The sequence below is a fragment of the Convolutriloba macropyga genome, unplaced genomic scaffold (assembly GCF_964194025.1).
Source record: "Convolutriloba macropyga unplaced genomic scaffold, txConMacr16.3 SCAFFOLD_1594, whole genome shotgun sequence".
Taxonomy (NCBI): Eukaryota; Metazoa; Xenacoelomorpha; order Acoela; family Convolutidae; genus Convolutriloba; species Convolutriloba macropyga.
Genome location: NW_027453259.1, coordinates 30,083 through 45,714, shown reverse-complemented (window position 1 = coordinate 45,714; position 15,632 = coordinate 30,083). Strand labels below are relative to the sequence as shown.

The window sequence follows — 15,632 nt, the reverse complement described above, 5'->3', positions numbered from 1 at the left end:
TGTTGAAACCCACTCGAATTGCACAGAAACAAAGCACGCAATTTTTTCCATCAGAAGTAAACTCGCAAGCCTTAAAATCAAATAAACTAATCTAAATCATTTCTCAAGTTTCTGTTTTGATCTTTTCGGGGCCTTAATAGCAGCTAAAATGCTCAGAATGTCTGCAGACAATGATTTATTTTTTAAATAGTTGATTGTGTTTTTTAGTGACGCAAAGGAATGTTTTTTTTAGAATTTGATTACTTTGATTCTTTTTATTGCCAGCAACCGACATTGAAATCATTGAAAAGATGCTTTTTGTTAATCTGGAGAACCTTATTATTGTCTTCAATATATTCCTATTTTTGAAATTGTCCTTCTTTTGCAAGCTTTCCTTTGCACTTGGCTTGATTCCTGGCTGGACAACTGTCAAGCATCTTCTTCACTTTCCTGGAATTTTTCAAAAATTTGTCGTACTGTGGTTTCTGTAATTTTGTGTTTGTGTTTAAATTAATACCTTATTCCTATAAAACGATTGAAAAGGATAATTTTCGGGGGTTTTATTGTTTTAGAATAAAAAAGTTTTGAAAAGAAGAAATAATTTTTGTCCTTTAAGGACAGAAGGTGATATGATTGCCAAATTTTTCTGATGTAAAATTTTTCTAATGACATTTTCATAAAAGTGTACTCCATTTGACATTTTGTTTTGGACATTTTTGTTTTTGTTTTATAGTTTAATTGTCCAGTGAACTCTATTTAGAGCTTCAAAACTTTTCAGACTGCTTACCCAATGATAACTGATAAAATTTTTCAGTTTAAAAATCTCATAAAAAGACGAAAAGAATTGGATGTGACAATGCAGCTAGATTTCATCTTATTTTCTCAATTTCGACAACAAAAATATGAAACAAAATTATGGTTTAAGATTCGCGACAGGTCATCAGAAAATGTCTAAATAAGCCCTAAAAATAACAAAGGGTTGTTAAACTTACTAAAAATTGTTTAAATTTCTAGAAAGAACAGAGAACGAAATCAGCGAAAATTAAAGAGATTTCAGACAAATGTGGGGCAGCAACTGTTGCCTATTATGATTTTAATTGGAGTTCAAATGCAGGCAGAATATTTCTTAGGCAACTGATGGTTTATAATCTAGAAGACTTTTGTTTGCAAGAAAGAATTCAAAGATTAGGATTACAGAAATAGACCACTTTCCGGAAAGGAGCTGAAGCTCTAATTGTTTTCAACGGTAACTGTTTAGCGACAAAATTGCAGCACACCGAATTTTTATATTGATAAAACCAACAAGTGTGTCAACGTAAAACCCGTAATGAAGATTTGACAAGGAAAAAATTGAGAAAACTGATATATTAATCGTACTAAAAATTATCACCTACAGTTCACTTTTAAAGGCAATTATAAAGCTGATTTTTGAAAAGTGAGCCTCTAGTACTCTTTAATGGAGCGTTGTTCTTATTGCAATTAAATTAAAAGCTTAGGCTGGAATAAAACAAAAATGTGCGAAAAACAATTGACACCTGGAAAATTACAATTTAAAGAAATCAGCGCCTGCAAAAAACTTATATTAGAAACCTATGGAAACTTATTTTAAAAGTAAAAAAATGGGTCCTAAATTTTGTCAAACTTGATTGAGCTTACTCTTTAAAACTATTTAAATCTGATAAGAAATATGACCGCAATTGGTCTAATTGAGGGAAAACAAGACAATTTCGATAAAAAAAGGGACCCGCTTAAACTCCAACAGTTTTGAAATAAAATTCTTACAAAGCTCTATTTGGCAGAAAACCAGCTATAAATAATTTAACTACCATTGTTCATTGTATTGTTTTAATGCATTTTAATGCTTAATAGGCCACTCTAACAAATGGCTTTAGTTTATTCACCATTCAAAGGCACAGTTGATTTCTTTCTTTCTTTTCATTCATGGACTATGCTGGAATTTTCGCGACTTTCACGGGCCGTTTTTTCTTAATTAGATTATAATACCCCGGGTCAACGATCATACAACTTTCTTTGATTTCGTACTAGGTCATATATGAATCTTAGTAATCAAACTAGGTAATATATGATTTGTATGATTTCTTGGTAGTCATACAAGGACCATATATGACTTCCTAGAAATCATACAGAGATCATATAAAAAATTTCAAAGACTAAAAATTGTATAATTTTGATTTTCTATTGAAGTTGAAAAAATTTGATACACATATATGATTTCTTTGGTTTCATACAAAGATCGTACTAAGAAATCAAGTATGGACAGTATGAAATCATATATGATCCTTGTATGAAATCAAAGAAACTTCAACCCGGGACCACAAAAACCGTTAAGGGCTGATAAGACAGTTTTGTAAAACGTGATTGATCATAAAGTACAAAAAAACTTAAAAGATTCGTAAAAGCGGCGATGCAAATCTTTTTTACTTTGAAGAGTCTAAAAGCTTCTCCGTGTCTCGGATATGTTGATTTCAGGGTGGCGAAGGTGGATATATTATGAATGGCGGAAGCGGTTACAGTGGAGGTGGATGTGGAAATGGAGGAAATGGCGGAATGGACGGTGGGGATGGTGAGTCAGGAAACTCGAAAAATTGCACAGGTGGAATGGGAAGCGGATTCGATATTGCGTCCATCCAGAATCTATTTGAGCACTACAAATTATTGGCTGCAAAGGTCTAGCAAATTTTTGCCTCAAAAATAAAAATCTTCAAAAATATGCATAGTTGCAACACGTTTCAATGTGAAAAAAGCTGGTCTCTCCCATAATAGTCCCCCCCACTTGCTTGGTGGTCTTATAACCCCCAATCATTGTAAACGTAGGGGAGTGGCTATGGTATGGAAGATCTGGAAAGGGTACTGAAATGTGGCTATTTTTTTGAAAGAAATATGTCCAAAATTGGCTGATAAAGTTGATTTTTGAATCCTTCGAATTTCGTTTTCAACTCATTTTGCAAATTAACGTTGTCACCTTTCTGGTTATATTCAGCTTATCTCTTACAAAAAATCTCTTACAATAATTTAATGTTTACTCCGGGACGCATGCCAAAAATAATTCCCAGTTCTCCCACATAGCGATAGAAGTGTTTGTTGGTAGACAGAATGAAGTCCCAGGATGAAAGTTGATATACTCACGGCATCTCAAACCAAAAGAACGCATGTAAAGACTTTCGTGCGTTCAAAAATATTTGTGCGTTTGAAAAGGCAAATGTTCAGACTTAAAAGCAAAATGTTGGCGCACCAAATTTGAACCTTCAGATCTTTTCCTTTCGTGTCCCCAGTGCGCTGATCAACCCCAGTTACAGAGAACTTTATTGTAAATGAACCGATACAAGAAAAGCAGTATAAGAAAATATGGCAAGCGCGCAATGTTGTGCACCCACTAAGCTGGGGGGGGGGCGTTCATAATAATTTTTTTGTGCGCTTCATCTTAGTGAATAAAATTTGATTTCAGCCATTTTGAATCAATTTGAACAAAATGGTTTCCCAGTGCGCGATCCCACGCGAGGACTTCCAAGATCCTGGGAAAACCACGCGAGGACTTGCAAGATCTTGCCAAGATCTTAGAAACGCTCGCGTGGAACTTGCACGTACTTGGAAACGCTCGCGTGGGAATCCAAGATCTGGGAAGTCTTGGCGTGTTTTCCCAAGATATTTTGCAAACTAGGGAGAATGGTTATTTATTGCAGAATAACGTTGTGCTTACTTGATAAAGGCTTTTTCTGGGTTAAAAAAGCAGAAAAACCAAGAAGATCACCCTTCCAGGAAATACTGTGGTTCTTGGAAATCTTGCCGTGGGAACCCAAGGTCTGGCAAGTCTTGGCGTGTTTCTCTGAATTTTCTTGGAAACTAGAGAAAAAGCTAATTTAACGTGAATGACGTTGTCGATAATCATGTCAAGTCGTTTCTGGGATAGAAAAGACGGCAAACTCAAGAAAGTCAGTTATCCAGGAAAAAATGTGGTTCCTGTAAGTGTTGCCTTGGGAACCTAAGATCTCACAAATCTTCGAGTATATTTTCCAGGTTTTTTGGACAGAACAGGAAATTGCTCAGTGAAATGTTAAGAGCAGTGTGAGTGACTGCTCAATTGATCCCAAGGTAACAACTATTGTTACCAGGAATTTCCGAAAACTTGACGTAGAAATCCAGGTAAAAAAATGCCCGTATAAAAAATTGTGCAAGCAGGTCCATAAAACAAGAACTAAAAGAGAGACTGGAGAAATTGAAAGAACAGTCGCACCAAGTTATGGGAAGACTTCTACTAAGTGTGAGATATACGAAAAAACAATCAAGCATATGTGAGATATCCAAAGATTAATTTCATACCGCGAAACAATATCAACACGGAGCCCTAATTGAGCAGAGGCATCAACATGGGCTCATCTTCTTGTTATTCCGGCAACAAAAAGAAAAGCCAGCTACTTTGAATGAGGATCAGATTATCAATGATCTTTCAATTAATTAAAAATTGTCCCTAAATCGAGAGAGAACACAATTTATGTGATAATTTCACTTCCAAAGTCTTTAGAAGCGTCAACAATGAGTGTTTCCGTTAATGAAGGACAAAAAACAATAAATCTTTGTTGTAGGCGCAAAAATATGTAATCAGATCTCAAAAATTCGAACGAATTTAATCTAAAAAGAAAAATTTTACGTAAAAAAACAAACATTAAATTTGGAACGCAAAACAGCATCCAAATGGAGCGTTCAATCTAAAAAGCAATTGTTTTGAGTTGATGTACTTGGTACTTTGACACATTAACACGCATCCAGCAACAGTGAAGTAGGAAAAGAAGTAACAATGCTCTTTCATACAACACGAAATTACCCCAATCAAGGAAAAAAACTATTTTTGTGGTATGATTTTTACCTCTGATAATGTTGGATACGCCACCAATGAGTGTTCCCATTGGGCGCCGACACATCAAACATTTCACCCTTGCTGTAGAAATTAAGACATGTAATTTGGTCTGAGCAAATTGTTTGAAATTATTTGCTAAAAAGAAAAATTTTACGTGAAAAGACGGTCATTACTTCTGGAAAACAAAAGAGCATCCATTTGGAGCATTCATTAAGCCGAAAAATTAGCATGGGTTCATCGCCCTGGTATTTTCACACCTTAACACGCAGCCAGCTTCAGGAAAAGAGGAAAAAAAGTAACAATGCTGTTTCATTCAACACGAAATTACCCCAAATCGAGGAAAAAACTATTTCTGTGATTTGACTTCCACCTCTAAACTTGTTAGAAACGTCTTCAAAGAGTGTTCCCACTAGGCACAGACACATAAAACATTTGACTCTTGCTGTAGAAATTAAGACATGAAATTAGGTCTGAGCAAATTGTTTGAAAATATTTGCTAGATAGAAAAATTTTACGTGAAAAGACGGACATTAACTTTGGAAAGCAAAGCAGCATCCATACGGAGCGTTCAATGTGCAGAGCAATTGTTATGAACTGATGTACTTGGTACTTTGACACATTAACGCGCAGCCAGCAACAGTGAAGTAAGAAAAGAAGTAACAATGCTCTTCCATACAACACGAAATTACCCCAAATTGAGGATAAAAACTATTTTTGTGGTATGATTTTTACCTCTGAAAATGTTGGATACGCCACCAATGAAAGTTCCCAGTAGGCGCCGACACATCAAACATTTCACCCTTGCTGTAGAAATTAAGTTCCGACCCCGCTCACATAATGTTCCGACCATAATGTTCCGACATAATGTTCCGCTCACATAATGTTCCGACCATAATGTTTGCACATAAAGTTCCGACCCCGCTCATGTATATTTTTCACTTAAAAGTCTACCAAATGAGGAAGAGGTTCAAAAGAAAATACTATATCTAAAGGAATAAAACCATATCTTTTAGAGGGCCGATGAGACCTGTCATTAATCTGACTACCAGAACAGACGGCGAAAAAAATCAGATAAGTAATAATATTATTTACGATCAATACTCGCTTTACCTTTTTTCCAAAACAAATAATTATTAATGAAAATAGCATCAGACTAAAACTATGCTGAAGATTTTGAAAAGTTTGAAAAAACTTAATATCAAACTGATTGAAAACTTTATGTATCAACTGAAATCCTTGAGAGATTCAATTATTATTCCATATATAGCGACTGAGAGTTTTCATTATCCAGGACATGTCACACAACTACAAAAAAGAACAAAAAACTAAAATAAACGCAAAAACAAAAAAATCAAAATTTGAACAAAAACGGTGTCCCATCCAACATTAAGCTGTTCACTAAGAACATTAAAACTTAGTAGTTGAATTTTTCTTCAAATATCGTAATACTGCAAAAAGAGAACAAAAATATGGGCAAATATGCAAGAATCAGACACTTTATGCAAACTCGTAGTATCAAGAACAAAGACCGTTTGAAGAAAATAAAATAGATTTGAAGAGCAAAAATTAGTCTACTGGGTAAAGGATGGGACTTTTCTATAGAAAAGCTAAGCGACAAATGAAAAGAATTAGGATTGGCAAAGATAAAAAATCTTTTGCCTTTTTAAAAACAATTATCTATAAAGTTCATAGCAAACATATGCTTTCAACTAAGAAGTTGAGCAGTTTGTCTTCAAAAATTTATTGCAGCTGTTATTTTAGAGAATAAGCCATAAGAGCTCAGAAAAATTCACAATTAACCTAAAGAAACCACAGTTTTGAAGCCATTAATTTTATCAGATATTCACCGCGTAAAAGATTCAATCTATTCTCGCATCTCCACTGAACATCATCAAGTCTTGTGACAACTCTCTTAAAATGACAACAAAAGGAACCACAAACATTGAAAAACAACAAAAACTCACAAAATACTTCTGGAAAATATTGATTAAGTCTTAAAGACATCATTCAGAACGTTTACCGAACAGAAAAAATTTTGTTTGGTTCAACAAAAAATTAACAAAATCTCTCAAAAATTAGTGTAAGTTATTAAAATGACTCACAGTTTTAAAGCACGAAATAGTAACAAAAATGCAGAACAAAATGGAAAAGTTGACAAACTTCTATTTTTAGGACTTACGTTTTTATGAAGAAAAATAATTCAAAAGAAAAAACTATTTGTTGTATAAGGATAACAGTTAATGAGTTCATTTATATATCATTATTTGGCCATTTGGAACCTTTATTACCGAACATATGGCATACGACACCAAAAAAACAACAAATACATTACAAAAAAACTACTGCGTCGAAAAGGAGCAAACTGAAAAAAGGAGCAAAAATCTGGTAAGAAGCTCGTAGCAATAGTAGAACCAAGAAGCCATTATTTGAGAAAAATTGCCTCCGAGATTAGTCAGTGTCTTATGTAAAAGAAAATTTGACCTGTTTTTATCGAGAATAAGCTAAAAGTTGTCAAAAGTTCAGATAAAATTTGGACAAGTTCAAGGAGTTATCTAAATTTTCATAAAGCAATTATACTCAATATCATAGGACACATTAGATTACTCCCGATTGCTATTCATAGGTTCAATTACAACTCCTGAAAAATAGATGCTGGTCTTTGATCAGTTAGATTTAAAAATCAGACTGCCAAAAGAATAACAAATGAAAGCAAGACTCAAGAACTCAGTTAAAGTTTAAGAGATCTTTTCGTCAAAGCCATAAAAACCGTTAATTTTTCTCTAAGAAAAATTATTCCTATTTTGGCCTCAATTTCCCGTAAGTGGGAGCTGTCCCTAACTGAGCCCTGTATTGAGGATTCTGTCAGTAATTTCTGAAGGTAAAAATCCATGTTGAGATCAAATCTGTCCCTAATTTTGCCCTTTGTCTAAAAAACCACCCAATTGTTCCAATTGTTTGTCTAGCCTACTAACTGAACGAACGCACTTTTGAGATTAGAAAAGGTGCTAAAACCATCATCATCATCATCATCATCATCATCATCAATTGTTTGTGAATTACATCAATTCTTAAGTTAACTGCTTTAAAAATCGAAAAAACAAAGATGCATTTTGGATAATTATTGAAATAAATTCGATAAAATGGCAAAATTTTGATTCTAGAAGTTTTTTATAGGGTGCCGCAATTCAACTAGCTCTCTGTTGCGAAAATGTGAATGCAAGCTTTCGAGTGTTCACAAAACTTGAAACCTCGACAGTTTCCTGAAAAAGAAACGAAAATCGAAAGATCTTTTTAATTACATATTTTAGGAGGTACGTACTTTCTATTGATACCACTCACAACTCTCTACGATAAAAATATCAAGGGGTCAAAATTGACTGAACAAAAAAACCCATTTGAGTATATAGTTCCTCCCTCCACTCTAGGTTGGGGGTCGGAACAATATGTCTATAAATATATTTGGATTTCGGGAGACATGGAACCCTCTGGTCTTTACCTTCATTGGACCTCCATGTCCTAAGAGATGTTTTTATCGTCTGGCGAACGCACGAAAGTCAGGACAGACGAATTTGAAAGCACTAACGTCTGGACATAAGCAACTTTGAGCGTACAATATTTACGATCATGAGTGGATACTTTTTGTGCGTTCATGTAGAGACTTTTGGGCGTTAAAGGTTGGCTTACGTCTAAGTTTTTTGGCTGACGTCTTTAATGTTTTAGAATGTAAAGTTTTTGAAAAAAAAACCCAACCCCTGATGCGTTCCTTTTGTCTGGACCTCATGCTTTCTGGGATCTGAGAATGGGTAATGATGACACACAGCAAACAAGCACTTGCAGCAGCACAAAAAACGAGTTCTCTTATGAAAAATTAGCCTTTTGTCAGTTTCTTGGGCTTAACTTTGTTTAACATCCTCCTTTATGAGAGGTGATTTATTTATTTCATATAATAAAACACAACTCAAAATTCGGCTTAAACGACACTGGTTTCAAAACAAGATAAGAAAAATTTTGTTTTAGGGAAGCAAGGGACATTCATCCTATACGAGTAATGGGGGAGGAGGAGGTGGAGTTCAAATCCAGACCACAAATTCAAAGGAAGGAATGGGCAGGGTGAACGGAGCCAGCTATTCCTATGGACAGGGTGGAGATGGCTATCTCGGGGACGCAAGTCGTGGAAACAGAGGGGTAGTTTTGCTGGAGATAAAAAATAGTAAAGAGAAAATAACAGTTAATATAAACAGGAAAACGACAACTATTTAAAACTGTTATTCTATGTGGCTGTATTTTATGACCATATTGAACTTTAACCAGAAACTTTTCCACATAAACTGTATGTGTGGCGACTATAATTAGACAACTACTGTGAACTCTACTGTTTTTGAATTACAAACGAGAACAATTCGCTCCAACATTGAAAGCAAGAGCAACAATGGCAGATGAAACACAGTGCCAGTCCGTTCATTTCATCAACACTGACATGCAGACATCAACACTGAAATGACCAATCTTATACAACGCCGCTATAACATTGCTCATTTCAGTGATCATGTCTGCAGTAGCACCCCTTTTGACAATTTTGCCTCGGTTCAAGTTCGACATTTGGCTTATCTACAAAGTACATAAATTTGGTGATTTCGGCTATTTTAGGGGCTGAAATGGCTGAAAAATGGCTGAAAACGGCCCAGAACACCTGAAATATCCTCAATAGACACTCGCGGGGTGATAATAAACACCTAATAAACAATTTGGTATGCCCCCGGCATCATTTTTTAGCACCCCGGGAAACTGCCCAAAAAGTAATGCCAAAATCGTGGCACAATGCGAAAATTTTTTGAATTCAAAATTTTCACTCGATTTTTTTGAAAAGTTGGTTTTGACTTGGGAATCAACTTGCAAGTGTAATCCAAGTCTTGACGAAGACTTGTCAGTTTTTGGACGTGCACAGTACTGATATATGCTTGTAGAACTGCAATTTGACGTGCCCAGAACTGATCTTGACTTGCAGTTCAGTCCGGGCGTCTAACGCAAACCTCAAACAAAAGAAAAGTGACAAAAACTACAGCTTAACTGTCCGCAAATATTTGAGTGAACTTCATTCAGCACATTTTGTTATCTGGAAACCTTGATGATAGCTTCAAATGATGAGCCTTTGTATGAGTTATGCTCATAGTCAGAACATGAAAGAAGAAATTCCCCACAAATAACAGCTTTGCTTGATGGCATTACACAGAAGGTAACTAAATGTTGAAACTTCCAAAAACATAGAATGAACAGATTTCAAAATCTATCTCTCCTTATTGAGAAATTTGTAAATTTATCAAAAATCCGCAATCGATCGAGCTAATCAAATGCAAGAACCAACAAACAATTTTCGATTGGTCATGGAAACCTCAGCTTGTGATCAGAATCAGAATCCAGAAGAAAAAATCTCGTTGAAAACAATTGTTGCAGGGGAAAATTTTCAGTAGCACTATCGTAACAACCTCGTGATTGACCTTTTGAAAGACTTCAACAGTGATTTTTTGATTGCGTTGATCTGATTCAATCTTTTCAATTTTTTTCAGTAACTTAGTAAACAACAGTGACCAATATTAAACCCATCTGAATTATTAGTAGGGTTTTTTTAATGTTCATGGAAAATACCTGGAACATAGAGTACTTGATTGGTTCTTCTCTCACACCGTAATAAACTCTGTATGTTTTTCAGAGCTGGAAATACGTTATCCAGTTAAAAACAGTGCTAAGAAAACAAAAAGATTGAGATCGTTCTAAGGCAGACTCAGGGTGGGCCATTTTTACAGCCTTAAGGTATGAAGAGCTAGGGCTACTTAATTCTGCGCGCGAAGTAGGCTTACCTATATGTCTAAGACTAAGCGACTCTAAAAGACCTAGAAGGTAAACTTCTATTATTACGGTGATAAAAAGGTATAGCACCGGAGTCAAGTGTATACACATCGTATATCTAAACTAACAGACTGACCAGAGTTAGTTAAGCATTCGTTTTATATACGAGAATAGTGTCTTCTTAGTCTCTGATTGGTTGAACGAGTACATACACTTTTTCTACTGCAACATCCATCCGGTGTTAAGAGTTTTAAATCCGAATCTGTGAGTGAGTTGTAGCAGAAATACATTGGATGAGTGGTCCTCGTTGTAAAGCGAAGTGAAGAGTCGTGCTGTCGCTGAAGTAGGTTTGTGACTTGTGCCGTCGTCTAGACTCCCTGTCAGTAGAGTGTTGGATAGTGTCGTCAGTAAGTTGTCCTCTTCAAGGGTGGAGCCAGTAGAGGCGCCAATTACAGGGTGCGCTGGCCAGTAACGTCAGTCCTGTCAAAGTACCCAACTGTCTCACACTTTCTTGTAGTGAGGATTTTGTTCCCAGTTGGAGGATCGCTTGTAGTCTGTAGTCTCTGTATGGTCGTACAAGGAGATTTCGGTTCATCTCCATTGGGTAGGGTTATACCGGCTTACGTTCTGGTGAGAATCCATCTTTTAGATTGTTACCTTCCCTATTGAAACCTTTCAATTAATTTTAAAGCCTGCTTATTGAGCTCCGACCGGAGAAAAGAAGAAAAGAACTGATCCTAATCTTCAATAGTGGCAAAGAATAAAGGAAAAAAATAATTGAGACATGGTGAATAGAGCAAGGAAATTGGGATGAAATGAAAAAAATCAATGATTTGCAGTGAGTTTAGAAACAATGGGTCTTTGAGATTGTGGGTCAGTGAGCTCGATGTGAAGGGACTGTGTTCTACATCCGAAACTCGAAATCAAAGTTAGGGTCCCAATTGTCGGGATCCCTAACGAATTAGAGGAGTTCTTTATCTTGTGCAAGGCAGGCGGCAAGTTCACGAGGGTTTAAATCCGTGTTGCAGTGGGGTTGCAACGCGAGAAGGTGGTTGAGGATCGGTGTCTCCTCTGGTGTCGGTCCTCTCTTTGCCAGCTTGTCCACCATCCAGTCTCTGCAGAGGTGATTGAAAGTGTGTCCATACATGCACATTATGACTCCTCCCTCTATACTATGGAGGTACATAATTGGGACAAATGTCGGACGATGTGTTTTTGCTGAGAGTTGTGAAATCAAAAAATAATTTTTAAGAGGATCAAAAATGCGGAGTGTTCCTTCACAATAGGTGGGGTTGATGATATAACTGTAGTTCATGTAGAAGGGTGAAGTGAGTTTGTAATTAGCGTATTGGAGGCGTGAGTCGATGTCGACCAGGGGTTTGTGCGTTGGAAAAGGTGCTGGACGAAGAGATAGTTGTGGATGGTGTGTAGCATCTTAGTTCGATTCACTTTGTGAGTTTGGTTATTTACATCCGCTTGTTTTGGATGTTAAAAACAGAACTGAAGGTAGAAGGGGTCGTATTTCTGATTCATACAATAGAAGGCAACATCTTTTATAAACATGGTGTTTAAACAATCGTTCTGGCGGTCAGCAGGAGCGAAAAAGTGTTTAGAGAGATGCCAATATTGCCCCGTGAACCGGGGATTGATCGGGAAGTGAAGTCACTCGAGTTGGAGGGCCTTATCCCGTCCTTTGTCCACATACTCATTTTCCAACTGTCCTATGGAGCAAGAGCTGGCCGCTGATTTCAACAAGTGAGGTAGTGGTGTTGAAACATAATTAATCCTCTCAGGGACATGAACACCCTTATCCTTGTTGATGTCCAGAGGATTTGTAAACTGGTGAAATTTGAAGTTTCGGCCATGTGCTCTGTGTAGCACTCCCTTTATGGGGTTGAAGTGGTTCACTCTGCCTTTTGAGTATGAGAGCTGCGAGCCTCGTTGAGGGCTAGCAGTAAGCCGAGCAGGAGAGTGTGAGACCTGAATCTTGATGACCGCACTGGGTAGATCTCGTGCGCCATAGCCCTGGGGCGTCCTCTTGGAAAAGGATCCGTTCAAGGATAGTTAATGGTTGATTTTGGCCGATCTTAGGGGGGAGGTTTGGCTAAGGTTGGCTGAGGCCGAAGTGGAGGAATTGTAGGTCCATATCTGTGCAATGGGACAGTAGTTGAGTGAGATAGTGGTGTGGGCATCACTGGTGGTGGGTACACCAGTGGTTGACTCGAAGGTCGTCGACCACGGATTCTTCTTGAGTAGGCCCAGTTGGGGATAACTGTTTCGGGTGTTGATTGACTCGATTGTTCTGCAACAACTTTATAAGCCCAGGAAGAGCAGTGTCAAGGCTGGGTTGATGGCTGTGACACCGATAATGGCGGTTGTGACGCCAGAGTTAACAATTGCGGTGACTCTAGGACCAGCTGTGGGCCTTGGAGCAGGAAATCTTGTGACGAACTCGGGGTCCCATTTGCGCTGGTGAGCTTTTATTGCTCTCAATATACAGGTAGAGTTTTCCTGATGACGAGGAGCAAGTGGCGGGTGAAGGAAGTGGGTTCATCCACGCATGAATTGCTGATTCCACAGACTGTGGCTGTGGGGAGGCCTGGGCTATCGTGAAGAGGGCCGGCGTTTGCATCTGGCACTGGAGGGGGCAGCACCAGTGGTCTAAGTGGTGAGGGCAGGATGCAATCAACATCCAGCATAATGAGGTCGTATGCCGTAGGATCGAATTTCGGAGGGATAGGTGAAACTCCCTATTGTGGGTCGGGATTGACAGTTTCGGCGTTGGTAAAACGTAAGGGTGTTATATACGAGTACCCGGTAAGTTCATGAGGCGTTCTTTTGGGATTTCCTGACATTCAGAAACATCAAAAGAGACACGGGATACAGCACGTGACCGTTTACGTCTATTAGGGTGAAAAATGTGGAGATGTAGTGAATGAAAATCGGGTTTTCTGTTTAAATTTAATTGTAGTTTGTAGCATTCATTAATTAGAGCTAAATTATGTATTGGCGAGGAGAGTTTTTCAATTTTTCTTTGCAATAGAGTCAATTCATTTTGAGAGCGTGGAGTACTACTGTCAATCAAGTTTTTTTGTTTTTTTTTTGGTGATGGTGGTTTATATTGTGTAGAATCTGTTTGTAATACGTGATTGATAGTTTGTGAAAACCCTCTGAGTAATCCAAAAGTTTTAAAATTAGCTAATGTTATATTAGGGCCTAAGAGTGATTTAAGGTTGTTTAATTTTGCTACGGAATAGTCCAAATAAGGACTGTAAAAACTAAAAAACAGTCTAAATAACAGCCATTCCTCTTAATATGTACCGAGGGCGTTCAAAAACTTCTATGAAGGATAGTTTTGAATAGTTGCCGTTGCTTAACTCACGCCAATCGAAACGATGAAAGGTAAATTCTTTTCCGTTAATACAAAGTTTGTTAAAGTAATTTTTATATTGCCTTTGTAATTGTGAAATTTGTGACTGCACTTGTGCTTGTTTTGCAATCTCCGCAAAATTTGTGCTACTTCAAATTTACAGCTTGTGTAAATTTTGGTTGCCTCATCTGCTAAATGGTTAAGTTTCGTTTTATCTATTGAATTTGTCCAGTCTCTTTACTATATATGCCAAGTTGTTGTGCGGTAAAGTTCGCGTGGTTGAAGAGATTGTAATCTTCGTCAGCCGTGAAAGTTTAGACGTGGTTTTGTGCTTCAATTGTGTAAGGCATTAAGCGGTATGACTCATCGCCATACGGATCGAGTGATATTTGCTGATCAAAATTTTCAGATTTGCATGGTTCTTAAATAGAATAGGGAAAGGGAAAGGTCTTACGTGTTACTTGATCTACAAATTGGACTTCGTTTTGAAAAAAATATGGGAATCCGTGCATAGAATTGATCTTCTAGAACGTAAACTGTTGAAGAGACGGTTGTGCATTGAAAAAACGAGAAAACAATAGAACTTTTGAGTGTTGTGAATGTGTTTCTCTGTCCTGTGATAACATATGCGACAAGTCGAAATTTTTGTGTTTTTAGGACAAAGGCGGTCTGTTTCAGATCGCGATCAAGATTGCAGAGTTTTTGCATATATGAGGAGACTCTTTTTGGTCCATCTCAAGATAAACTCGGGTATTCATATAGTCGAGTTCAGCATTTATCTGTAAATTCGGGTGTCCATCAGCAAAACCAATTTTGTTTTTTGAAAAGTTCAAATTTTTCAGATTTACGATATACTTGTGATTCTTGTGGAATTACATATCCATTACCGATGTCTGCTTTAGTATAGCGTCTGATAGAAGGTGCTTGAATTGGGATGGTTAGGTGTACATCCTTAATTTTTTTTACCTGATAATTTACCTGTGACAAAATTAAAAACTTGGTGGTTTTGTACAAATATATCTTGATACTGTGTAGCATAAAACGCGCGAATCTCATTACCTTTATAGATGAGTTTAGTGAGTACTTCGAAACGACAAAGTGTCCATTCACCATTAAAGTGCTTTTGAAAGTGACTATCATAGATGCGTGCATTGTGTCGGTGTCCAGTGTTAGTTTCAATATCAGCTAGTGTTTCGATGAAGTAGCGTTTTTGAAATTTTGTCATTCATGTATGGGATATTCCGCAGTCGAAAATACGGACGCGTTTGCTTGGTTTTCAAATACAATTAGCTTTGATAGCGTAGCTATGAGGACAGTAATCTCGATCTAGATCGCTTTTAATACATGTTTTTCCCATATTAAAAACTTTTTGATTTAAAGTAAAAAACAAAGGGTGATGTTAGTTAATTGAAGTGACTATCCTAGAGTATGGATCACATGATATTCGTGTTCTGGGATTTTGCCGGTACAGTCAGCCAGGGGGTTATCTGCTGCCTTAGGGATCCATTCATTGTACCGTGGATTATATATACCATGTTTCTGTGTTGGAAAGCAAAAGGGCGATAG

The 15,632-nt window shown here is 37.1% G+C and overlaps 1 protein-coding gene across 1 annotated transcript; it reads left to right on the top strand.

Annotated features, from left to right (window-relative positions):
• Positions 1-2,445: 2,445 nt before the first annotated feature.
• Positions 2,446-9,224, top strand: LOC142358162 (uncharacterized). The gene is made up of 2 exons (XM_075409624.1): positions 2,446-2,667; positions 8,870-9,224. The coding sequence occupies exons 1-2, from the start codon at positions 2,491-2,493 to the stop codon at positions 9,110-9,112; spliced, it is 420 nt and encodes a 139-aa protein (XP_075265739.1). The 5' UTR covers positions 2,446-2,490; the 3' UTR covers positions 9,113-9,224.
• Positions 9,225-15,632: the final 6,408 nt, after the last annotated feature.

Excerpts from the sequence above, each read along its gene's own strand:
- LOC142358162 (XM_075409624.1), top strand. The coding sequence starts at position 2,491 with ATGAATGGCGGAAGCGGTTACAGTGGAGGTGGATGTGGAAATGGAGGA. Across the intron at positions 2,668-8,869 it reads ACAAATTATTGGCTGCAAAG|GGAAGCAAGGGACATTCATC; the intron begins GTCTAGCAAATT and ends ATTTTGTTTTAG.